General features: G+C 49.9%; 1 protein-coding gene across 1 annotated transcript in view; it reads left to right on the top strand.

Moving 5' to 3' along the window:
* The window catches only part of SLIT1 (slit guidance ligand 1), a 170,577-nt gene that overhangs the window by 1,418 nt on the left and 144,974 nt on the right, over nucleotides 1-24,185 (top strand). Inside the window, exons 2-3 of the mRNA XM_052660767.1 lie at nucleotides 18,333-18,404; nucleotides 20,622-20,693. Of these exons, the coding sequence (XP_052516727.1) occupies nucleotides 18,333-18,404; nucleotides 20,622-20,693 (144 nt within the window). The remainder of the gene's footprint in view (nucleotides 1-18,332; nucleotides 18,405-20,621; nucleotides 20,694-24,185) is intronic.

Raw genomic sequence — 24,185 nt, 5'->3', positions numbered from 1 at the left:
ACCTTGGGGAGAACGGTCTCCTGGATCAAACTCTGTACCAAGGTCAGCAATGAGCACATTGGCTGAGACTGAAAAATTCCCGTGGAGGGTTCAGAGAATTTGCAATCTAGATGCAATCTAGATGGGAATCGAGGCAAGTGTGTGTGTGTGTGTGTGTGTGTGTGTGTGTGTGTGTGTGTGTTGTGATGCTGGGGAAAGATGCTGCATCAGCAGAGGCTAGAACAAACTGACATTCCTTGGGGATCCTGTGTGGTCCTGGAGAGGAACAGAAGGTCAAAAATCTCTCTAGAGGATCCCCAAGGCTGCAGGGTCACCCTCCACACCTGTTCCCTCTGGACCTCCTCTCTGTTCCTTTGCCTTGTCCTTCGGGCATTTCTCCTGTAGCTGTTGTCCTGGTAGCAGCCTAGGTCTGAGAATTTTAGCTCCTCTCCTTTGCTTTTGGGTCTGAGTCTTGAAGTCATCTCCTTTCTTGCTCTCTCTCCACCTTTAGATTTGAGGACAAGGTCTGTTTTAACTTTTATGAACTCTTGAATTCTTGCAAATCAGAATGTGATGTAAGTGAAATTTCCTGGTGTAAAGTCAGTCATTTGCTGTGTGACCTTGGGCAAATTAGTTAACTTCTCTGAGCCATTGTTGTTTTCTATTAGGAAAAGGAGGCTGTTGATACATAAGGTCTCTGGTTCTTGTGAGGACTGAAGATAATGTATGGGAAGTGCTTAGTACATTGTGAGGCCTGCTAAATGAGCGCCATCTTCATTATGATAGGATCAGGAGAAGAGTCTTGTTACTGAAGTCAGCAAACATTTAGGGAGCCAGTAGCTGCCCTGGGTGTTGAGGCTCCACCTGGGAGTGAGCAAGCCCCGCTCTCAAGGAATGTACCATTGAGAGGATGGGGCAGGGGACACGGAACTGTAAACTCTGGCAGCAGAGTGGGGTCATGGGGGAAGCTTTGGGACTAGAAGGCCTTTTCTCAGGTGAAGGAAGTTCTCAGAGAATAGACTGTTCTATGAGGGTACCTTGGGACCCATCAGTGATTGGGTCAGATTTTGCCAAGGGGAGGGGCAGGTGGCCCGGACAGGGAATGCATGAGAGAAAGGCCTACAAATGTGAGTATGCCCGGCTTGCTGGGCAAATGGACCAGTTTGCTCCAGGGCTGAAACATGCCGCGTCCAGGGGGATGTGATGGGACTTGAGGTTGGGAAGGGTCAGGAAGGCCTATCTGGATTTTTTCTTTAGAGACTTCAGGGTTGGGACCCAGGAGGGAGTTGTCAGGTCTGAACCTTGCTATGTGCATGACTTCTCAGAGTGGGAAAGGCTGTGAAAGCCGAGGGAGTCTGTATTTTCAACAGACAGGCCGCGAAAGAGCCATTTGAAGAGGAAAAGCACATCCTGAAAAGAGGCCTTGGGCAGACTCAAAATAACTGTGGCAAATGCTCTGTCTAATCAATATGGGTGTCATGCAGTATCAGAGCCCGAAACAGCGGCTTCTTCGAGGCTGTGAAATTTTTATAGACCGCAGCTGTGCATTCGTTTGTCTTTTGTCCTCCGGGCAGTTTCTCTCGCAGCCTGTGCAGCCCAGCAACTTTATGATCATGTATTCCATACCTCAGGGTCCAGCCCGTCTCCTCATGTGGGAAGAAATTGTCATTGGTTTGCTGCAGGGACTTCTGGGAAGAGGCTGAGCAGGCTCCAGAGCTGTTGAGGAAATGGGTTCACCCAGAGGGTCTGTGGGCTGGTTGGGCTGGTGGGGAAGGGATGCTGAATAATTCACTGCAGAGGAACAATTGAAATCCAGGGCAAGGTTGGGAGTGTGATGGAGGAGGCCTGGGAGCTCGTCTCTTTGTAGGCCAGACTCAGGGGACCCCGTCACGGCCAATATTGTTTTTTCTTCCACTCAAGGACCTTGGCTTTCAGTTGGTTTTTTTTTTTTATTAAAAAAATCTTTTGGACTAGAGTGTTTCAGACAGTGTGCAGTGCACGTGGACCCCACTTCTCCCCTCGACCCTGGACACTTGTATTCCAGGCTTGCCACTGATGCTCCTTGTGGGTGTAGGATGCAGAGAGGAGAGAGAGGCTTGAGGATGGTGAGAGGGCCCTGGGAAGGCCTGCTGGCTTCTGTTTTCCTCCAGGTCCAGCACTTTTCCCTGCTCTTTGGGCCCTGGGGATCTACGTTCCTGCCTCCTTGATAAGTTCCCTTGCCTCCTAGCCAGTCCATCCTCTGCCCTAGCTCCCTGCCAGTTGCCAAGGCCTGGGAGGCCCTTGCCTTCTCCCAGTTTAGTCGCCTGTGTCTGGAGCCTCCTTCAATGGGGGCGGGTGGTTGTGACTAAGGAAGACTGCCCAGGGCACCCTCAGGCTTATTGTCTGGGAGCCTATTTGGAATTCCAAATAGTGATTGGGTGGTGGCTGCAGTGAGAGGGCTCAGGGGGCCAGACAGGAGCCATGTCTGCCGCCAGGGCCTGGGCTCTCTGGGCAGGACTCTGGTCTCCTGCACTGGAGAGCCGCAGGGATGTCGGCTTCTGGTGAGGCTCGTGTCTCCAGTAGCAGGTGTGCTGGGCTTATTGCTGGGCTCCGAGTGGCGGGTGGTGCTGCCCGGTGTTGCCACTCCATCGGACCCGAGACTCACTTCCCCCACCTGTAGAAGGGGTGACGGCTGCGGGTTGATGGTGGGGATTAAGTGAGGGCATGCATGTAGAGGACCTGGAGGCTCACTTGGCACATGTTGGGTGTCTTGCCGTCCTTCTCCCTCTGGGGAGAGTGACACCTGCTAGCTCTGAGTTTTTACCAGACTTTTACTCTACGTGTGTGAAAATGCTTTGTAATTCAAACATTAGGTGAGGTGATTGTTATTTTTATTACTGGAGAAGCTCACGCTGAAGGCTTGAGGGTTCAGGTGGGGCAGGAGAGAGTGTAGGAGGAGACAAACATTTGAGTGTTGGCCAGGCTGCACGCTGGATTCTGGCTCTCAGAGTGCTCCTTCCCTGGGCCACCCCACGTCCCTGAGGATCTGGGGCGCAGGTCAGTGTTCTGCAGGGCCTCTCTGCAAGGTGGACAGCTCTGAGGCCAGATTGCTTAGCTGTTTAGCCCCTCTCTGCCATTCAGCAGCTGTGGGGACCATGGGCAGGTTATGGGGTTTAATTCACTCACTCAACAGATAGCTGTCTCTTGAGTGTCCGCATGGTGCCGAATGAATAGTCCCGGCTGGAAATTGAAACCACCCCTTTCTCTCCGAATTTAGTCCAGCAGGGGAGATGGAGATGAATGACACAATATGAGAAGAATCACGTAATCGCAAACTGGGATAAGTGTGGCTTCTGAGACTCCCATTTCCTCGCCCGTAAGATGGGGGTGATGACAGGACCTGCTTCAGAGGGTGGTCCTGAGGGTTGAATGTGGTGATGCTGGGAGAAGCACTTTGCACTGGGCCTGGCAGACAGCAAGTGCCCAATAAACGGTTAGTGGTATTATTGTTATTAGGGTGACAGAGAATTGCAGGGCTGTGAAAGGAACTCGGGCACCACTCAATGCTGGATCCCAGCACAGCCCTACCCTCTCGCCAGGGATCCTCCGGGGGCTCTGGATCCCCAGGGAACACTGATGGACATGGAGACCGGGCTGCCCCTTCTGTGGTGTCCCCTCCCTGAGGCAGGAGGCTGGCTGTGGTGGCCCAGGCTGCCCGAGGCTGCCAGCAGGGGTGGCCATGCTCTTTGGGGGCTGGCTGATGGGCGGCAGGCGGGGACAGGCAGCCCCCACATTATTGGGAGCAGACGGGAGCTTGGCGGAGTTGCCGCCTCCAGTTCTGTGCCGGCATTAGCAGCTCGGCAGGGCTCTTGCTTAATGGGATTTTCTTCCCAAATGCTGTAATTATCACTATACAAATACTTATTACCCAGAGCAGATGACGGCCGGGCTTTGGGCAGTAGCCAGGGAGCTGGGATGTGCTCGGGGTGGAGAATTGGCTCCTCTTTTTGAGCTCGAGACCCCCTCCTCTTCTTTCTGGATCCCAGCCTGCGGCGGACAAACAGCTGTTGGGCACCTGCCGTGTGCAGAGTGTCTGGAGTGGTCCAGGGTACGGACTCGCTCCTCTGGGAGCTTACAGCCTGGAGGCTGGAGAAGGGTCTGTCTGTGAAAGAACAGATGTGTAGGGATGCTCACAGGGATGCAGGACGCAGAGCACAGCGGGCGACCAGGGCAGCCTTGGGTGTGAGAATGGTCTGGTTTGAATCTTGGCTTTGTCAGCTACCACTTGAGAAAACTCAGCCGGTTCACGAGTGACTCAGTTTCCTCATCCGTAAAACGGGAGCATTTACCTTTTAGGGCTGTGACTTCAGATGAAATAGTGCACGTAAGATGGTTAGAATAATGTTGGCATGTAGAAAGTACTCCATGGATGTTAGAGATGAGGAGATGGAAGTGAGACATAGAGGAGAAGATGAAGCCCTGTGGGTGGTGGGATTTGAACCGGGCCTTGAAGGTTGGGCAGGAATTAGGTGGGCGAGTGGTGAAGCCAGGCAAGGGAGTCTGGGGGCATCCAGAGGAGTGCCGTACGTTTGGGAAGGAGAATGAGGAGCAGACCCAGCTGATGGGGTGAACGTTTGTGTTGGTGAGTTCTGAGAGGGGAGACTGAAGTAACAGGTGGGCACAGGCCACAGGAATGGGGAGCCATTGGAGGTTATTATTATTATTTTTTACTATTCAGTGATGTTTAATAAATCACCATGGCCCAGTTTTAAAATATTTCCATCACCCAAAAAGATTCCTTGGTTCATTGTAATTTTTTATTTTGTTATAATTTCAGACACCAAAGAGTTGCAACAAAAGAATATCCCTTATCCAGACTCAGTTGTTTGTACTTTGCCCACTTAGCTTTATCATATGTTACACACACAGACACACACACTGTTTTTCCTGAACCATTTAAGAGTAGATTGGAGACATAACTTTTTTCCTCCAAATATTTCAGTGTGTATTTTTCTAAGGACAGTAAGGCTATGAAAATCAGAAAATTTAACATTGGTACGATATTATAATCTACTCCGTGGCTCATGTTAGAATTTCATCAATTGTACTAATAATGTCTTTTGTAGCTTTTTTTTTGTCCAGGTTCAGAATCCTGTCCAGGATCACACAGGGCATCTGCTTGTCATGGTTCTTTAGTTTCCTTTAATTTGGACCAGTTCCTTAGCCTTTATTTTTTTCGACCTTGACATTTTGGAAGAATACTGGCCAGTTATTTTGTAGAATGCCCCTCAGTTTGGCTTCGTCTGCTCTTTTCTCATGACTGCATTCAGGTTACACATTTTTGCCTGGAATGCTAAACAAGCAATGTTGTGCCCTTCTCAGTGGGTGATGTCGGAAGATACATGATGTCAATTTGTCCCAATACTGGTGATTTTAGCTTTAGATTACTTGGTAATTCTGTGTCTTCTTGGCTTCTCTGCTCAAAAGTTACTATTTCTCTTTTGTTATTAATAATTAATTTGCCAGCAGATACTTATACATGTAAATATCCTGCTCATCAAACTTTCATTCACTAGTGTTAGTACCACTGATGAGGAATTTCTGACTCCATCATTTTCTCTCTATGTATTACCTGGCATTCTACTGTAAGGAAGAACTGCAACTTCTCCATCTGTTTGTTATTTATTTATAATAGTATGGACTGCAGATTATTCTTTTATTCATTGGGTTATAATTTGTAATAATGTTAGTACATTATTTTGATGTTTAGCTGCTACTGCTGCTGCTAAGTCACTTCAGTCATGTCCAACTCTGTGCGACCCCATAGACAGCAGCCCACCAGTTGGTTATGGTGACTGCGATTTCTGACAGTGGATTTTCTATCACTGTTGTGTTTTTATTCTTTTAAAAAACACTTTTATTTTTAAAACAATCTTAGGGGCTTTCCTTGTGGTCCAGTGCTTAAGATTCTGTGCTCTCAATGCAAGGGGCCTGGATTCGATCCCTGGTCAGGGAACTAGACCCGAGCGCTGCAGCTAAAGAGCCTGCCTGCCACAGCTAAGACCTGGCGCATCCGAATAATAAAATAAAACAAAACAAAAGAAGAAAACAAAGCAATTTTAGACTGTTAGAAAATTTGCAAAAATAGTAGAGAGAATTCCCATATACCCTTTATCCAGCTTCCCAGGTTAACATCTTTCTTAATCATAATTCCCTGATCAAAACCAAGAAATTGACATTGGTACACTACAGTTAGCTCAGGTATAGGCTTTATTTGTATTCCGTTAGTTTCCCCACCAATGTCTTTTTCTATTACAGGATCAATCCAGGATCCCGCATGGCATCTAATTGTCATTTCTCCTTAGTCCCCTTCAACCTGTGATAATTCCTAAGTCTTTCATTGTTCTTTATGATCTTGACACTTATAAAAATAACTAGTTATTTATTTTGTAGACTGCTCTTCAGTTTGCGTTTGGTGTTTTCTGTTTTGTCAAGAATGCTACCAAGGTGATGTATTCTTCCCACAGCATCCTGTCAGAGGTGGGTGACTTCGATCTGTGTCATTGCTGGTGATGCTGATCTCGATCTTTTGGTTAAGATGGTGTCTGCCAGGTTTAACCACTATAACGTGATTTTTACATTTGCAATTATTAAATACTTGGGAGGAGATACTTTGAGAGTATGTAATATCCTTTTTGTCCTCAAATTCTCACCTACTAATTTTAGCATCCATTAATGGATGTTGCCTGCAACCATTACTATCCAATTTTGCTTTTCTATTTCCCTCATTCCTTCTACATTTATTAATTGTAATTCTTCTGTAGGGAAGAAAAATCTTATTTCTTTTTAAGAAGGTGGTTTTCTTGATGGGTGCCTTGGGTTTTGAGTTTCCTGAGGGCAGGGACTGTGTCTCATGTATCTTTGTATTTCCATCTCCTGGTGCATCGTAGTTATTCCAAAAAATGTGTTTAATGAATTTTTTTAAAACCTGTGGTAGGATATTTCATGATCCTGATCTTTACTTTAGGAAATGTGGTCATTGTGGTAGGCTGAATAATAATCCTCTAAGATGTCCACATTCTAATCACTGGAACCTATGAATATGTTACCTTACTGGGCCAAAGGAACTGGGCAGATGTGATTAACTTGAAGATCTTGAGATAAGAGATGACTTTAGATTATTTGACAGGGCTCAACAAAATCATGGACTTCCCAGGTGGCACAGTGGTTAAGAATCTGCCTGCCCATGCTGGAGACAAAAGAGATGTGCTTTTGATCCCTGGGTTGGGAAGACCCCATGGAAGAGAAAATGGCAACCCACTCCAGTATTCTTACCTGGAGAATCCTATGGACAGCGGAGCTTGGAGGGCTGCAGTACACAGGGTCACAAAGGGTCAGACGTGACTGAGCCACTGAGCACACACATGCAGCAAAATCGCAAGTGTTCCTAAAGAGAGGCAGGAGGGTCAGAGTCAGTAGTGGGAGAAATGTGACGATGGAAGCTAGCGGTTGGACTGATGTGAAGAAGGGGCCACGAGCCCGAGAATACAGGCGGCCTCTAGATGAGAAAGGAGAGGGGGTCGATTTTCCCCTAAAGCCTCCAGAAAGGACTGCAGCCCTGGGAGCCTCTTGACTTTAACCCAGCGAGATTGATTTTGGACTTCCAATCCCCAGAACTGTAAGAGAATACATTTGTCTTGTGTTTAAGTGGACTTCCCTGGTGGCTCAGACGGTAAAGCGTCTGCCTACAATGCAGGAGACCCGGGTTCAGTCCCTGGGTTGGGAAGATCTCCTGGAGAAGAAAAAGGCAACCCATTCCAGTATTCTTGCCTGGAAAATCCCATGGATGGAGAAGCCTGGTAGGCTACAATCCATGGGGTCGCAAAGAGTCGGCCACGACTGAGCGACTTCACTTCACTTTGCTACAGCAGCAGGCATCTACTATAGTCCTCAAAGGGTGTGGAAGGCACTGTAGAGGCCAGGGAATGAGAGGAGGCAGAACTGGGCTGAGGCTGAGAGTGCAGAAAGAGCAAATGGGACCATCATGAGTGACCCCATGGCCCAAGCCTTGCAGAGTAAAGTTGGGGAGGGTGACTGACCCTTGAGGAGAAGCCGTGAAATTGGCTTCTCTTCTTTTGTTTGAATTGCCAATAAAAACTATGTGAAAAAAATAACCCTAGAGGTAGGAACAGGGGAAGGTGACTCTGTTGAGTGTTCAGAATGGAGAGACAGTTGGGAGGGTTTCCTGGGGAAGTGGTGGAGTCCATGAGGGCAGTGGGACAGAGACATCAGAGGAAAAAAGAATCTCCTGGGAAGCTGGTGTAAATGCAGATTCCCAGGCCTGTCCCAGAGGTGTTGAGTCAGCAGGTCTTAAAGGCAAAGGCCATTTTGGTGATTCGGCGGTGGGAGGAGCTGTGAAACACTAATCGGTGCAGGGGTTTCCTGGTAAAGAAAGTGCATCCGTTGAAGGCAGGAGGACCGCCCAAAGGGCAGCTGGAAGGGAGAGCCACCAGGGAGGAGCTGGGGAGGAGCAAGAGGAGCTTTCATTCTGGATTTAATGCAGGGGTCCTGGCTCAACGTTTGTGATTCCCACCTGGGCGGCGCAGCTACTGCCAAAGCTGAAGAAGGCGTTTGGAGATGGGGCGGGGGAGAGGGCTAACCGTGTGGAGAGCAGCCAGCCTGTCTGAGGACGAGGGCCAAGGAACGCTCTGGGGCTGGGGCTGGGGGTCACTGGCAAAGCTGGGCAGAACGGTTTCCCGGGAGAAGTGGAAGGCGGAAGCAGATGGTGGGGAGCGAGTAGGTGGTGAGGAAGTCTGCGGGAGCAGAGAACAAGCTCAGGCGCTCCGCAGGAAGCCGCTCAGAGATGTTTGCAGAGAGGTTGGTGGATGGGAGTCCCGCCGCGGGGAGAGGGAGCGGCAGGCGACTGTGGAAAGGAGGCCGAGCCCTCGGGAGAGGGGCGGGATCGACCTATGCCAGGCCAGAGAGCAGCGGTGGAGGGCATCAGGGAGGGAGTTGTGATGGTGCTGGTGGTCACCATCCACAGCCCTTACTTTGTGCGCAGGCTCCGACCCAGATGCTTTACTCAGCATCCACTTTCACTCATAACCTTCCTGGGAGGAAGGCATTACAATTTTCCCTCAGTATCCCGAGGGACTGGTTCCAGTACATACACCCACCCACCACCACCAAGGTTCCAAAACCCCCCACGCTCAAGTCCCTTGTGTAAAATGGTGTACTCTCTGCATATCACCTACTCACATCCTCTCCTGTACTTTAAATCATCTCTAGATTACTTATCACACCTAATGTGAGATAAATACGATGTAAATAGTTGTAAATAAAAATGTAAATGACATTGCTTTTCGGAACTTTCTGGAATTTTTTTTGTTTTGAATACTTTTGATCTGCAGTTGGTTGATTTTGTGGAGTTGGAACCCCCAGAAAAGGGGAATGAAAGCAGGCTGCACTTAACCACTGCTTACTAGATGAGAAGGTTCAGAGAGGTGGAGCCATCTGTCCTGGGTCGAACAGCCAGCTGGTAAGTGGGGCTCTGAGACTCGAGGCTCTGAGATGTGCTTGTAGTTAATGTTTTTTTGAACTTTGTTTATTTTTTTGGTTGTGTTGGGTCTTCGTTGCTGGGTGCAGGCTTTCTCTAGCTGTGGCGAGTGGGGTTACTCTTCGCTGTGGTGTGTGAGCTTCTCACTGCAGTGGCTTCTTTTGTTGCGGTCCACGGGCTCCAGCTGTTGCAGCTCTCGAGCTCAGTGGCTGTGGCACAAGGGCTTGGCTATTCCACTGCAAGTGGAGTCTTCCTGGATCAGCCTTTGAACCTGTGTCTCCTGCACTGGCGTCGGATTCTTATCCACTGTGCCATCAGGGAAATCCTGTGTTTAATTTTTAAATTTGACAGTCCATCTTGATAAAGCCTGGCTTTATTCTTTCATTCATCAGACATTCATTTAGCACCTACCAAACCTCTGTCAGGGCTTAGCCCTAGGGCATAAAGGGGCCAAGACTGATTCGTGCCTGCATGTGTTTACTGGCTGGAGCCAAGTTGCAAGCTGGCATAGGGAGGGGTGTTCCGCTTAGGGGCTGGGGAATGCCGGCAGTTGGTGCTGCAGGTGAAGGTCAGGGTCAGGGAGTTAGCTGGTGGGTACCCTCTCAGGGGCCTGGGGAGAGGGGGGAGACGGGGCTTGTAGGTGCTGGACGTGGAGGCTTGGTGGCTGGAAGTGGGGCCTGGCTCTAGGGTTGTGGTTTCGGGGCAGGCCACAGACCTGAGAATGGCATTGGCAAGAAGAAAATTGGACCTCAGTAGTGAAGGCACTGGGGTGCACTTTGGGCCTCAGAACAGAATACACCATGGAGTTGGGATTAATTGCTGAGCCCTGATCACCTCCCACCCATTAGGGCAGCTACTATAAAAAACCAGGAAATGACAAGGGGCAGCGAGGATGTGGAGAACCTGGAACCCTTTTGAGTTGTTTCTGGGAATTTAAAACAGGGCAATTGCTGTGGATAACAGTATGATGATTCCTCAAGAAGTTAAACATAGAATTACCATACAATCCAGCAAGTTTGTGTCTGGGTATATACCCAAAAGAATTGAGAGCAGGGTCTCAAAGATATTTGTGCACCCATGTTCATAGCTGGATTATTCACAATAGAGTGAAAGTAACCCAAGTGTCCACTGATGGATGAATAGATAAACAAAACCTGTAGACATGCAATGGAATATTATTCAGCCTTAAAAAGGAACGAAGTTCTGACATATGCTATGCCATGGATGAACCCCGAGGACACTGTGAAATAAGCCAGGTCTCCTTATCTGAGATACCCAGAGTAGTCAAATTCTCAGACAAAAGTGGTTGTCAGGAGCAGGGAGTTCGTGTTTAACAGGTGTAGAGTTTCAGTTTCACTGAATGAAAAAGTTCTGGAGGTCTGTCGTACAACAGTGCAAATGTACTTAACATTACTGAACTGTGCACTTAAAAATGGTTAAATGACAAATCTTGTTATATGTATTTTATAGCAATTAAAGTTAAAAAGAAAAACAACAAAAACCCAAAACCCAGACCCTGGAGTCAGACATGCTAGGGTTCAAAGTCTTACGTTCTCAACCTCCTTACCAGCTAGCTGATCTTGAGCCGTTACTTAAATGCTTTATGTCACAGCCAGGTGCTATTATGAGGCTTAAATGAGCCCCTTGCTTGTGACAGCATAGATATCACTAGTCCTCAAGCCAAGGAAACAAGATGGGAGTCCAGGAGTCTGGGCAGACCAGGATGTGTAGCAGATCAGCTCCGGTGCAGGGCCCCTGACTTCTCATCTTTGGGGTTTCTTGATTCGTCACACGGTGGAGGGCGGCCCCAGTCCTGGTGTTAGCGCCAGGTCCGTGGGCTCCACTGAGGGGGTGGAGGAGCCTCTGGGTCATGATCCACTGAGGCTTGAGGACTATGGGAAGGCTGGGAGCTGATGGGAGTATGTGCCAGGCCTTACCTGCGATGTGTGGGCAGCAGCCAGGCTCCTTGGGCAGGATTGTTCTTCTGGCTTCTACTTAGTGAACACCTACTGTGTGCCAGGCACCCTCAGAGGTGATGACTTACAGATGTGGCCTCTGCCTCTCATAGCCTGTCAGAGGAGGCTCCTGTCAGGGAGGAGCCTCATATTAAACACATGTCTAGATCTGGAGGAGGAGCTAAGTGAGTGTCTTTGAGGAGGTGGTAGAGAGGAAGGGACATTTGAATTGAGGCCTGTAGGACATAAGGGCTGAGCTTGCTGTGGGTGTTGGTGGCGAGGAGGAGAGCAAAGGCCCTGAGACAGAAGGGCTGGTTATTGAAAGTGGAGGAGCAGGGTGGCTGAAGCCAGGGGGCTGGTATTTTTCTAACAAGTGGACTGAGGGAAAATCAGCCTTTTAACCTGTGGGCTATGGAACGGTTGTTGGTGAAACAGCAGTGTTCTCTGTGTGTAAAGCTTTCCTTGCTGGATGCCCATCTGGGGAGAGTATTTCATAATTAGTGTCAGTTTTCTTTTTCTTTTTTTTTTTTGAGTCAAGCAGTTGAGAAACATGGAAAACCCACCCAACCCAATGCTATTGGGATATGTCTGTTTTAATGCAGATTTATTCTTGGATTCAAGAAATACCTACTGAGACATCTCTCAGATATCAGGTGCATGTACTGTGTTAGGCCCTGGAGATAATAATGAGGAAACACTGACCGCCTGTGTCCTCAGGAAGCTTATACCCTCATGGCGGGGGTGGGGTGGGGGTAGAGACATCAGTCAAGGAACCCCCCCAAATCCATGTAAAATTGCCCCTGATGGGGGCTGCAGAGCAGAGGGAGTGCCCTGTGGGCATGTGTGGGGAGGCTGGACCAATTGGGAGGATTTAGTTAGTCAAAGAGGAAGGAGGGAGTGTGTAGGCAGAGAGAACAGCAAATTCAAAGGCCCTGCCATCCGAGGGCACCAGTCGGAATAGGGAACATGGGGGCAGCCACATGGGAGCTTGAAGTCCATGTTAAGGAGATTTTGTCTTGATTCCAAGAGCAATGGGGGTTCATTGAAGGGCTTAAGTGGGGAGTGACATGATCAGATTTGCATCTTGAAAAGATCACTCTGGCTGTGGCCTGGAGAACAGATTGGAAGGGAGCCAGAGGGAATGAGGGGAGCCTGCTTGTGTGACCCTGGGCGCTCCATGCAGCCCATCCCCCCGCAGGTGGGGGTGGGGGGCCCCTCCGCTGCTGTGGGGGCAGCAGCTGGGCAGCGAAGTTCTTCCTTCCCTGGGTTCTCCCATTTGACTATACAGACACTCAGGGCTATGGATTTGGCCAGGGTAGGATTTCAAAGGAACTAAGGAATACAGTCCCCCAGCCTCGAGGCTTGTCTCGTTCACAGAGTGTGTGTGTTCAGATTTTGGAGACCTGGCAGGAAGGGAACTTAGAGGGCGCTGAGCCTCCCCATCACCACTGTAGATTTTGGCCCTTGGTGGGAGAACCAGCTCCAGGAGTGGCTGTCCCCACCCCCACCCCCCATCCCCGGCGCCGTGAGAAATGCTTGTGAAGTTCGAGGAGCCCCCAGAACACCCCAAGAGGGGCCCAGGGTGTTTATTCCTGCAGCTTTAGGAAATCCAAGGGTTTCTTTTGGTTTATCACAAACACCCAGACGCTGGGGATCAGATTCTTGTTTCCTGAGAGGATTCAAGAAATCCTGGTGTGTTTTTGTTTTTTCCTCGGTAATTTTGCTTTAGAGGATTTTCTCCAAAATCTTTTCCCACCGAGGTTTTCCTTTCAGGTTGAGACCACACAGGAACAGATGGGAATCAGGGCCATTTGCCACTGGAGTGTCTTTCTTCCTGGTGAGAAGGATCGGGGAGGAGGATGGATGCAGACTCATTACTTTTGGAAGAGGGAGGACCATCTCAGGGCATCTGCAGCATCTGGGGGTCTGCAGGGCAGGAGCAGCTGGCTCTTCCCTGCTCAGCGTGGTCCAGCTAGGCCAGCACCAGCCTTCTAGTGGGGCTATGGTCCTTGTGGGAAAGAAAACAACACCAACAGTAGTAGTAAGAGTAATCACATCAGGCAACATTGATGGAGAGAGCATTTATGTACACCAGGCACTGCTCTTGGTGCTTTAGAAGTAGTCAAGTCATTCATTTAAACCTCACCACATCTCTAGGAGGTGGGTGTTATCATTGTCTTCATTTTACAAATGGGAAACCTGAGGCACAGAAAAGTTGAACTTTGTGCCCAGGGTCACACAGCTAGCGATGGTAGAGCAGGAATTTGAAGCTGGATAATCTGGCTTTGAAGCCCGAGCTCTTAGCCACCTGACAGTGTTGCTTGGGTAGAGCCCATGGTCTTATCATAGGGCCCCAAGATGTCCTATCTAAGTTGTTCTCAGCTCTGTCCAAGGCACGGTTGCTCAAGGTGAGGAGTGGGATAGACAGAATCCAGCAACGCAAAACGTTGTGATGAAGGGGAAAGAGCTGGACGTGCAGAGGCCTAGGTGTGATATGGTCCCAGCCCCACTGCTTATGAGCTGCGTGGCACAGGGGAAATTTCATCACCAATTTCTGCCTCAGTTTCCTCATCAGCAAGATGGAGAAAACATGATTCATCTCGTAGGCTACTCTGTGTGGTGAGATGAAATGAAGTATGCTTAGAGGTGGCTCAGAGCCTGCACACAGAGGTGCCCAGTAGAGAGAAGTGCTGGATGTGGGCTCTGGTGGCCGGAACCTTGCGGAGCCCAGGGTAGCGCTGCATCCTAACTTCTTCCTGAGAAGCGAGGCTGGGAATTGCCCCCAGAGGGCTCGCCCCATTTGGCTGCTCTGGATGCAAAGGTCTGAAGGTCACAGTAGCTTCTCCGTTTTTTCCCAGGCAGCTTGCTGGGGAGGGGTCTCCATGGCAACACTCAAGGACCACCTGTTATAGGAATCAGGCACTGGCAAAAAATGACCTCCTTGCCTCATTCCAGCAGCCTGTGTGGAGGGTTCCAGGGGACGTGGCCTTGCCAGGTTGAAAACTCAATCCTGGTGGGCCGCCCGGTTGAGGGGAGAGAATGGGGACAGTGGAGGCCATTCTGTCAGGCTAAGTGGCCATTATAACTTCTTAGGCTGCAGCCTGGGACCTGGAGCCTGATGAGAGCCGCGCCTGCCTCACAGGCTGCCTTCTTGAGGGCTCTCCCTTGAGAAGAGGTGCTCAGTTTGACTCTGGGTTAGAGAGCGAGGCTGATGGGGGAGGCCGGGAGGGGTGGGCGGGCCTCTGTCCACGGTCTTGCCTGGAAGCCCCCAGCAGGGCCTCCAGAGAGAGGCGCTGTCTGCTCTGCTGTCTGCACCACTGTCCTCTGCCTGCCCCAGGTCTTTTCTGGACTGGGAGTGGAGGGGGGGTGCAGGAAGTGAGGAGGAGAGGCTGGAGTCCACTGATGGCTGAGGAAGGCGCCCCAGAGTCTGCTCAGTGGAGCCTGGTGGCGAAGGCGAGCAGAGAGGCAGACAGATGCCAGCATCACCAGTCCCCTTCGATCCTCCTCCACAGCCTGCCTGCGTGTGGGAATTCCGTCCTCAGGGATTCTAAGCTCCATTTGGGCTCTGCCTGGTTCAGACACGTCTTAACATCTGTCTTTGCTTCATTTTGCCGTCTGTGAATTGAATAATTATTGTAGTCAATTGCCTGATGAACCATGGTTGCCATGAGGAGGAATGAGTGAATGATTGTAAAATTCAACAGATTTCTCGTGACCTTTGGCTGAGTAATTCCGTTTCCAGGAACGTATTCCTCCCAAATGCCCACTGAACTTTATGTGGTATTATTTATTATTGAGCAATATCGAAACAGCCCATGTGTTCCAGTAACAAGTACTTTACTTGATATGTCCAATGAAGGGGATCCTTCGTTTCGATCAAAATCATAAGTGGAGATTGAGCAGGGAATGACATTGTAGAAGATGTGTACACCATTTACGTCTCACTCACTGTTGTGTCTTTAGAACCTTGCAAAATGCTTTGTGAATAGCAAGTCTTCAAAAAAAATTTATCAAATTATCTCCACAATATAAAACTTATATCCAAAGGCTTGAGGGAAAATATTCCAGAATATTAACAGGGGGTTCTTTCTGGCTGATGAGCTTATGTATGATTTGAATTTTTTCTTTATTCTTCAGGAAATGGAAAAAATTCAATAAAGTACACATATTGCTCTTATTTTTCAGTGCCATAACTTGCCTATTTTGTTGGCTTAAAAAAATATAGATCTCTTAAAAATTCAAACAATGTAGAAAAAAGGAATGTGGCAAATTGCCCCCAGCAAACTCATTCTCTCATATCTACCTCTACGTATAGCCTGTGAGTTTTTACATAAGGGGGCTCAGGGCGTGCAAGCTGTATTGAAGCCCTTTTCCCAAGTGCCGCATCAAGGGGACTTCCCTGGTCAACACAAAGGAATCTCTACCATTTTCAGTGGCTGCAGGGCATTCAGTTTCACAGAGGCACTGAAACTTAACGAAGTGCTGCTCTGTCACCCTCCACTTAAATTTCATATTTTTGTGCTTATAATCAAAGCTAACATAAGTTTATAATCAAAAACCTTGAGGTTTGGGGTTCAGGGATGAAAGTTTCAACAGTTCCCCCCGCTTAAAGGAGGGGACCAGGTTTCAGGGCTTCAAGAAGACATTCTCATTGTTTGAAGCAGAGTCATGTTACAGAAAGAGCAGCAAAGAGAGGCTCAGAGGTGGCTGTTTCAGGGGAGGGTGGTTAGTTCAACAAAAAGTCTTTTACTTTCCAAAGAACTTGGCTCGAGTGGAGAAGGCATCCCTAGCATTTAGAGCGGGAAGGGTACCTTGGACAGGCCTCCAGCCCCTCAGAGAGATCCTGTTAGAAAAGAGGTAAGGAGCAGGGAACGAGCTTTTCCAGCTGCTCTGAAGGATCAGGAGCCAGGCTCAGGGGAAGGGCAGAGAGAGCAATGGGTTGAATGAATTACCGGCTTGTCAACCTGGGGAGAGACCCTGGCCTGGTGGGAGGAAGAAGCCCGGGCTCCAGGGTCCAATGACCACGGGTGGGGATCCCTGCTCTTCCATCACCAGGTGTGACCTCGAGAAGGTACCGCACCTGAGACTCTCTCTTCTCATCTGTAAGACACAGTGACTGCCTTCCAGCGTCTTCTGAGGGTGCGCACAAAGCCCAGCTCCTGAAGTGTGTGGAAACCAATATCACCTTCTTTTTGGTGGAAGCAACTCTAGAACATCACACTTCCAAAACACTTTTAGGAAAGGGAACTTGGTGTTTTCCAAAGTAGCTTGGACTTGGGTTGGGACAGTGGCTACAGCTGGAACCTTTGATCAAAGTTGGTAAATGAGGAGACTGAGCTGCGGGTAACTCTGTGTGTGTGTGTGTGTTTGTGCGCACATGCGTGCACGTGCGTCGGGATGGGTGCTCTTGGGTTGTTAAGTGTGTCAGGGACCATGATGATGGTGAGAAAGAGGAGGAGGCCATGTGACTGGGAGCACGGAGCTGCACAGGAAGACAGGTTAGGTGTGAAAGTGACAGCTGGGTTTGGGGCTGGGCCTGAGTGAGAGTCTGTTGTGTGTGGCTCCGTGGACGAACTCTCTTAGGAGTGGAGTGCCTGACCCCTGGAGTGGCCTTCCTTTCCGATGCTGGACCGGGTTCCCGTGAAGAGGAATGGCCTGCAGAGGCTGAGTGAGCTTTCCTGGGAGGCTGGGTGACAGGGGGAAGGAGGTGAGGCCAGCCGGCCTCTGAGGTGGGGTCCATGTCCAGGGTGCCCAGGGCGTGATTGGGGGGCCGAGGGAGGAGCATGGCCTTGGGAGGGAGGAAGAGCTGGAGGCCAGGACGGTGTGAGGGGAGGAGACACTGTAGTCCTGGGATCGGGGCCCCTGCCTGGGCCTTGTCCTCCTGTCCCCTCTGCAGGACTGGTCTCAAGCAGCTCCTGTCCGGAGCCACGCTGGCTCCCTGTCTGTCCTCTGCTTGCTTTCTCAGGCCCGCTTCAATCGGGACCCACCTTCCCCCCATCCTGCTTCCCAGGGCTCCCAGCCTTCAGCGTCTCCTCCCCTGACAGCCCATTCCGGATTTCGCCTTCCCTGGAATGTTCGCTCCGTCTGTCTTGCGGCGGCTCAGCCTTGTCTTTGGGGCCTCAGCTTGAGTCCCACTTGCTCAGCTCCTTTAGTGTCAGGGCCCTCTCTGCTGTCTCCTGCTCTGAATATGGATGACTCGTGGGGGCCAGGCCCGCCAGGTGATGGTAGTAGTACCCCCAAAAGGGCCCTTTCCACATGTGGGCCACGCTCTTTATTTGTTTATGCCTTATTTTAATCCTGTGAGGTAAACAGTTGTTATCCCCAGTTTATAGATGAGGAAACTGAGGCTCAGTGGCAATTCTGCCTGAAGAGCCTCTCTAACTAGCTAATTTCCAAGTTCTTTCCTGTGTGAATGTCTTTTCAGTGAGACTGAGCTATTTCAAGGCAAAAGCCATGTTTTGGGGTTCTGGAGCACTCCCAGTAGTGAGCCTGGGCCCTGAGTGTTCCTGTTGGTTGAACACCTGCTGCAAAGAGGTCTTAGTTAATTTTTTTTAATTAATTAATTTATTTATTTATTTTTTGGCTGCCCTACTCAGCATGAGGGACCTTAGTTCCCTGACCAGGGATTGAACCCATGCCCCCAGCAGTGGAAATGCAGACTCGTAACCACTAGACCACCAGGGAAGCCCCCCAGCTTGCTAGGACAGCATAGACTTGGGGTCCCGGAGCTTGGCAGGAAAGCACGCAGTCTCATTGGTGAGATGACTGACTTGAGCCGCGTGGAGAGGCAGCCTGGAGCTGAGCGCCGGCCTGAGGCCCACCGTGGGCAGCTCACCCTCTCCTTCTCTCCTCTCCTCCACCAGGGAACTCAATGGCAACAACATCACTCGGATCCACAGGAACGACTTCGTGGGACTCAAGCAGCTGCGGGTGCTGTGAGTCTGAGATGCCGCCCCTTGTAGCCTTTCTCCTGCCCTCCCCGCTAGTAGTGGTCTCACGGTAGAGCCCTGGCTGTGGACTGAAGGGCTGTAGGCCAGCTGGGCCCCGCCCCTGCGTAGTCAGCCTTGGGGTGACGGGAGCAAGAGGTCGAGGTGCTGCCAAGTCCTGACCCAGAGTGGCCACTGCCTCACACATAGCTGAGAAAACTGGCTGAGGAGCGGGTACCAGTGGTCACTGCCTGGCAGGGCCTGTGCAGATGGGTCTGCCTTGTCCATTGGCTGGCTGCTGGGGTGAGGCAAGACCAGGTCTGCTCAAGCTGCCATAGCAGAAGGCCACAGACTGGGTGGTTAAACAAGAGAAATTAATTTTCTCACAGTTCTAGGGGCTTAGAAGTCTAAGGCCAGGATGCCATCGGGGTTGGTTTGGGGAGGCCTCTGCTCCTGGCCACCTTCTTGCTGTGTCCTCAAGTGGCCTTCCCTGTGTGTGTGCACACAGACATCTCCATGTCTCTTCTTATGAAGACACCAGTCCTGGCAGACTAGGCCCTCACCCTTAGGACCTCATTAAGCGTTCATTCTGTACCTGAATGCCTTTCCTCTAAACAGAATCCCAAGAACTTCCGTGTGTGAATTCTGGGGAGGAGAATGGCCGTATGCAGTCTATAACAGTCTCCGCAGCTCTTTTGAACTTGTGCCCTAGAAAAACTTCCCAGCGAGGCCACAGACCCCTTGATTTGAGGAGGAAGTTACAGGGGGGCAGCTGAGGACAGAGGCGACCCCTTCAGGTGGCTGGCAGTGGCAGACATTGGAGGTGGCAGGTATGGCTGTGTTGGGCTTGGCCACCAGCCAGCAAAGGAGTTATCCATGACACCTGCCTTGTCAGGCTGGGCAGGGGTGAGGAGTGAGGGGAAGGGGTGGATCTCTTTACCTCTCCTGCTCTGAATGTCTCAGCCTGCAAACGCAGGTGTGCAGAGAACTGCAGTTCTTTATTTTCTCTACTTCAACTCAGTTTCTGCTTTGAGCCAGTTTCAACATCCCACCTGGCTGGCAAGGAAATTCATTATGGTCCCAGGGTCCCTCATTCTCTACTCCCGGGGTGATGCAGGGGTCCTGGCCCTAGCTCTTTCAGAGCGATTGACTTTGTGGCTTCGGAGATCTTTGGAGGAGCTGGTGAGCCTGCGGTTGATCCTCTCTGGGATCATAGCTATCTATCACTGTGGAAAGGGTTTCTGGTTCTCCAGAACCCCTGACTCTGACCCCTTCCCAGGAACCTTCCAGGCTCCAGGAACCTCCTCTGAGTCTAGGGAAGCCCCCTTTCCATCTTGGTGTTACCCCTCCCCTCCACCCCACCCCCAGCCTCCAGCATAACCTCCTCAACAGCCCAGGTGTTTGGACACAAAGCAGAGGAAGAGAAGCGTCTGGTAGCAGCTTCTGCCCCTGCCCTGCCCCAAACCTCATCTGAGGCCCTTGTGGGACCCCATAAGCCACCTGCTTGAGGGGAGGGAGGGGAAAACATGGGAGAAAGACATACTCGATGAGCTCAGAAATTACCGTGCAGCAAGTGATCTGCTGGTGAAAAATGCTGCCCTGTCAGCCAGATGCTCTGGGTTTCAGGGCGCGTTGGCGGTGAGGAGGGGAAGAGTTCCCCCGAGCCAGGTGGTTCAGTTGGCAGCAGATGTGGCCAGGCGGAGTGGGGGCGCTGGCAGAGGGGGAGTCATCTGCCAACTGCAGAGAGTGCTGCATGTGTGGGCTGTGCCCAGTTGGCACAAGTTCCCTTCCCCCCGCTACTGGTTGGTTCCCCCTGCTCTGCCCTGTGGACGTGTGCCCTCTGGGCCAGAGAAGGGCGTACACACCAGGAGTGCAGAGCTAGCCCCTGCTGTCTGGGTGCCAGCTTCCCTGAGCTTACCTTTGGAGCAATGGCCTAATGATCTGGTTCCCCATGGCCTTCTGCCCTGGTTCCCCATGGCCTTCTGCCATGCTAACAGCTTCAGAGGGTCAGTACTGGTCAGGGCTGGAAGCACAAATTGCTGCTGGGGCTGAGTGCTGAGGAGCCTGTGTTGGAAATTTGTGGAGCTGGGGAGAAGTGTTAACTCAGGCCAGAGCTCAGGAATGTGTGGTCTCCGGCACTGTTCCTATTTCACTCCCTCGTGCCAGCTATTTCTAGGAGTCCTTGTCCACCACCCTGGAGCTGTCCTTGTCTCTTTGCTTCCCCAGGCAGCTGATGGAGAACCAGATTGGAGTGGTGGAACGGGGGGCTTTTGATGACATGAAGGAGCTGGAGCGGCTGTGAGTATCCATGGGTGCTGGCTCAGGAGGGTGGTGGGGGCTGGCAGAGGGGACTGCAGCAGGCTGAGCCTGGTGGGAGGAGCCAGTGCTGCACGCCCAGCCTGCCTTCTGCCTGCAGATGGGGGCTAGGGGCAGCGGCAGCGTGGAAGGGGTCGCAGCGTCACTGTGAGATGATGGCAAAGACAGCTGGAGAGGTCCCCACCCCACATTCTAAACACAGTGATCTCTGTTGTTTTTCCCTGAAAATACATCATGGCAAAACATCCACACAATATAGAGGAAGCAAAATTCCTTCCTATAATCTTATACCCCAGACGTAACCAGTCATTGACTGTGTGGCTTTAAAGGAAGCACTGGTGCCCAGGGGACCAACTGCAGGGATGCCCCAGGAGCAGTGTCTGGGGTGCTTGGGGCCACAGCACAGAATTGAAGGTGGTATTCTCTGATTTGCATCCATTGTTCCTTTGGGGGCTTTTGAGTTTGAAAATAGTTCTTGATCAATTTTTGCATTTCAGATTGACAATAATGAGAAAAAAAAAAAGGAATGTTGTATGGATGAGGTGAAGTTGGCCACTGGCCTCATTTTTCTGCTTTGGTTTGGCGGCAAGTGTCAAGAGTTCATGCCTTTTGAATCAGAGAGTCCATTTTATTTTAAGGAAATAATCAGAAACAGGACTAAAAATATGTATATCAGGGTATTCACTGCACATTATTTAAATATAATAAAAGTTGGAAACAGCCATTCTGGTGGAGATGTAAGGTATAAAATCACATTTTTGAAGAAATGTTAAGGCCATAGGAATGTGTCTACACTTAATATAATGTTAAGTGGGAAAGGGAGGAAGTGACTTTTATTTAAATGAAATCAACTTGTATGTGTGCAGAATACAAGAGGAAGAAAATGATTGAGATTGTTAACTCTCGGTACTTTAAGTGGTGGGATAACAGCTAACTTTAATTTTATTCTTTGTGCTTTCCTTTTTTGTGGATTTTTTTCCCCCAATGAGTTTATGATGATAATTATAGCTTTTATCGATTGCCTTACTCTATGCCAGGCACCAAGATAAATACTTTGTCCTCCAATAGCTCATTTAATCCTTAAAACAACACTGTGGTCAGCGGTGTCATTCAGATGAGAAGCGGAGGTGCACAAAAGTTAAGGCACTTGCCTTATTAAATGATTATTAAGTGATTAAATGCAGAAGAGGGGATTAGAATCCAGATCATTTTGCCGCCAAAGCCTGAGCTCTTAATGGCTGTAATTTAACACCTCACTTTCCTCTTTTACTTCAAAGAAAATGAGGTATTAAGTAAATGGAAAGAAGGTGATTGTCTCATTGCTTTCCTGTAGCCTGGAGAAAAACCAAGCTGAACTTTTTCTTATCCAGGTCTAAACCCGAGCCATAAGGAACCCAGAGCTACAACAGATATTTCGTCCCAGGTTTATTTTCTTTCCAAGGCTCAGAACAAAAGACATGCTCATGGCCTTTCTATGTGGGGTGATTTGGTCCTTACCCATTTCAGCTGCCATGCCCTGCAGGGGGAGAAGAGGTGGGCGGGAATCTAGGCAGGACTGGTGGCCCACGCCACACTGCGGCTGACACCCGAGGGCGGGCAGGAGCCTCTTTTTCGAGTCATGACGTGTAGCTGGAGACCTTTGTCCCTTCTCTCCTTCTCCTATTCTTTTTTCCTGGGTGAGTCACCAGCAGCTGCAGGGCGGGCTGTTCCTGCGGTGTGTGACAGCTCTGTCCCTGGGGAGTCCAGTGCCGGCTATGGATGGCCCACACCCTCTCCTCTGACTTGTTGGAGACCAGTGGTGGATCAGTTAATCATAAAAGCTGGATAAAGTAGGGAGTCATGGAAACTATCTATTTGATGTGAAAACTTATAAATGTGCATTTAGTGACCTGGCTCCCTTTTTATTTTCAATTTTTGCCAATGTCTTACTTTTTAGTTTCTTTAAGGAAGAGTGAGGGCCCTTGGAAGCAATCTGGTTGGAAAATTGTGAATTTCTTTTATGACCTCCTCCTGCCATCTCCCCCAGTCTTTTACCCAACAACTCTTTAATTAGCATCTTTCATTATAGTGATTCTTTCCAAGGCAGCCAACCAGCTTTTCTAGAGATGACTCTCTTTTCACACTAGTGTTTCATTCATCTATGTAATCATCATTCATTTATATAATTATAAGTACCTCTGGCATAAGCAGGTTCAGGAACAGATACGATTGGTTCTTTTAAGTAGTTACAGACTTGAGCGCAGAAGCAGACGCGGGTGGTGCTGCCGGCCGTGAGGATGGATGGGTCACTGGGTTTGGTTGTTTGATGTTGAAGGGGGCAGAGCACTCAGTCACTCCGAGTGGGCTGAGGGGGAGGAGCATGTGTAACGTGGGGTGGGGGCCACGGAAAGGTGGGCTTCAGAACCCACTTCTCCCACTCGGTGGTGACTTGGGGGAGTCATTCACATCCCACTTTCCTTAGCTATCAAAGAGACAGCTCAGCCAGGCCTACAAACATATTCTCAGAACCTGAGAGCCCAGCCACGTGGTGAGATGGCGATGGTCAAACCTTCTCCGGGGTCATTTCAGGGAGGAGATGGGAGGTTACGTGCACGCTTTGTACTCCAAAGAGAGAAAGTCACCCTTTCCTTCTGCCTCCCCTCCGATGCTGAGGTGGTGCCTACAATGCATTTATCCCAGTGCCTGGCACAAAATGAGGCTGGTCGGGGCCTTACTACACTGTCATTTTTCTTAGCTTTCTGCAGGTCACTCCGCATGCTAGGTCCCTCCTTTGGTGTCCTTTGATTTTCCACTTTAGCAGTTGAATGTCTTTTCCTTTTAAGTGTTTTTCAGAAACTGAAGCCAGGAAAGTGAGCAAGTCTTGGGGGAAAACAAAACCAAACCAAACCCAGTGATTACCATGCAGTGTAAATATAGGATTAATTTATTGGACGAGCTTAAGGAAATTGGAGCGATCTGATATCTACTCCTGTTGCTTTAAGGATTACATTGGTGGTCCTTTATTCCCCCCAAGGCAATGATGTGTTTCCCTAGGAGCCTGCCCTTTAGAGTAAACTTCTTCCAGCTGGTCTAAGATTGTAACTCTAACTGTCCTGTGTTGGAAAATGGTACCTTTCTCACATGTCAGATGAAAGGTGACCTCCTAGGAGGTAACCACAGACCAATGAGACTGAGCTCATCAAATTATATTTCCTCCTCCCTCCCAGCAGAAGAAAGCTTTGGCCCAGTTGGTTTATCATCCTCTAGAGCTATTAAAGGAGATGGTTGTGGGAAATTCAAAATAGATGGTAAACTAGGGGCTCCCTGGTGGTTCAGTGCTAAAGAATCCACCTGCCAATGCAGGAGAGGCAGGAGACTCTGGCTTGATCCCTGGGTCAGGACGATCCCCTGGAAGAGGGAATGTCAACTCATTCCAGTATCCTTGCCTGGAAATCCCATGGACAGAGGAGCCTGGTGGGCTACAGTCCATGGGGT

This window comes from Budorcas taxicolor, chromosome 23 (assembly GCF_023091745.1).
Source record: "Budorcas taxicolor isolate Tak-1 chromosome 23, Takin1.1, whole genome shotgun sequence".
In the NCBI taxonomy this organism is placed as follows: Eukaryota; Metazoa; Chordata; class Mammalia; order Artiodactyla; family Bovidae; genus Budorcas; species Budorcas taxicolor.
This window is presented reverse-complemented; position numbering and strand designations above follow the sequence as displayed.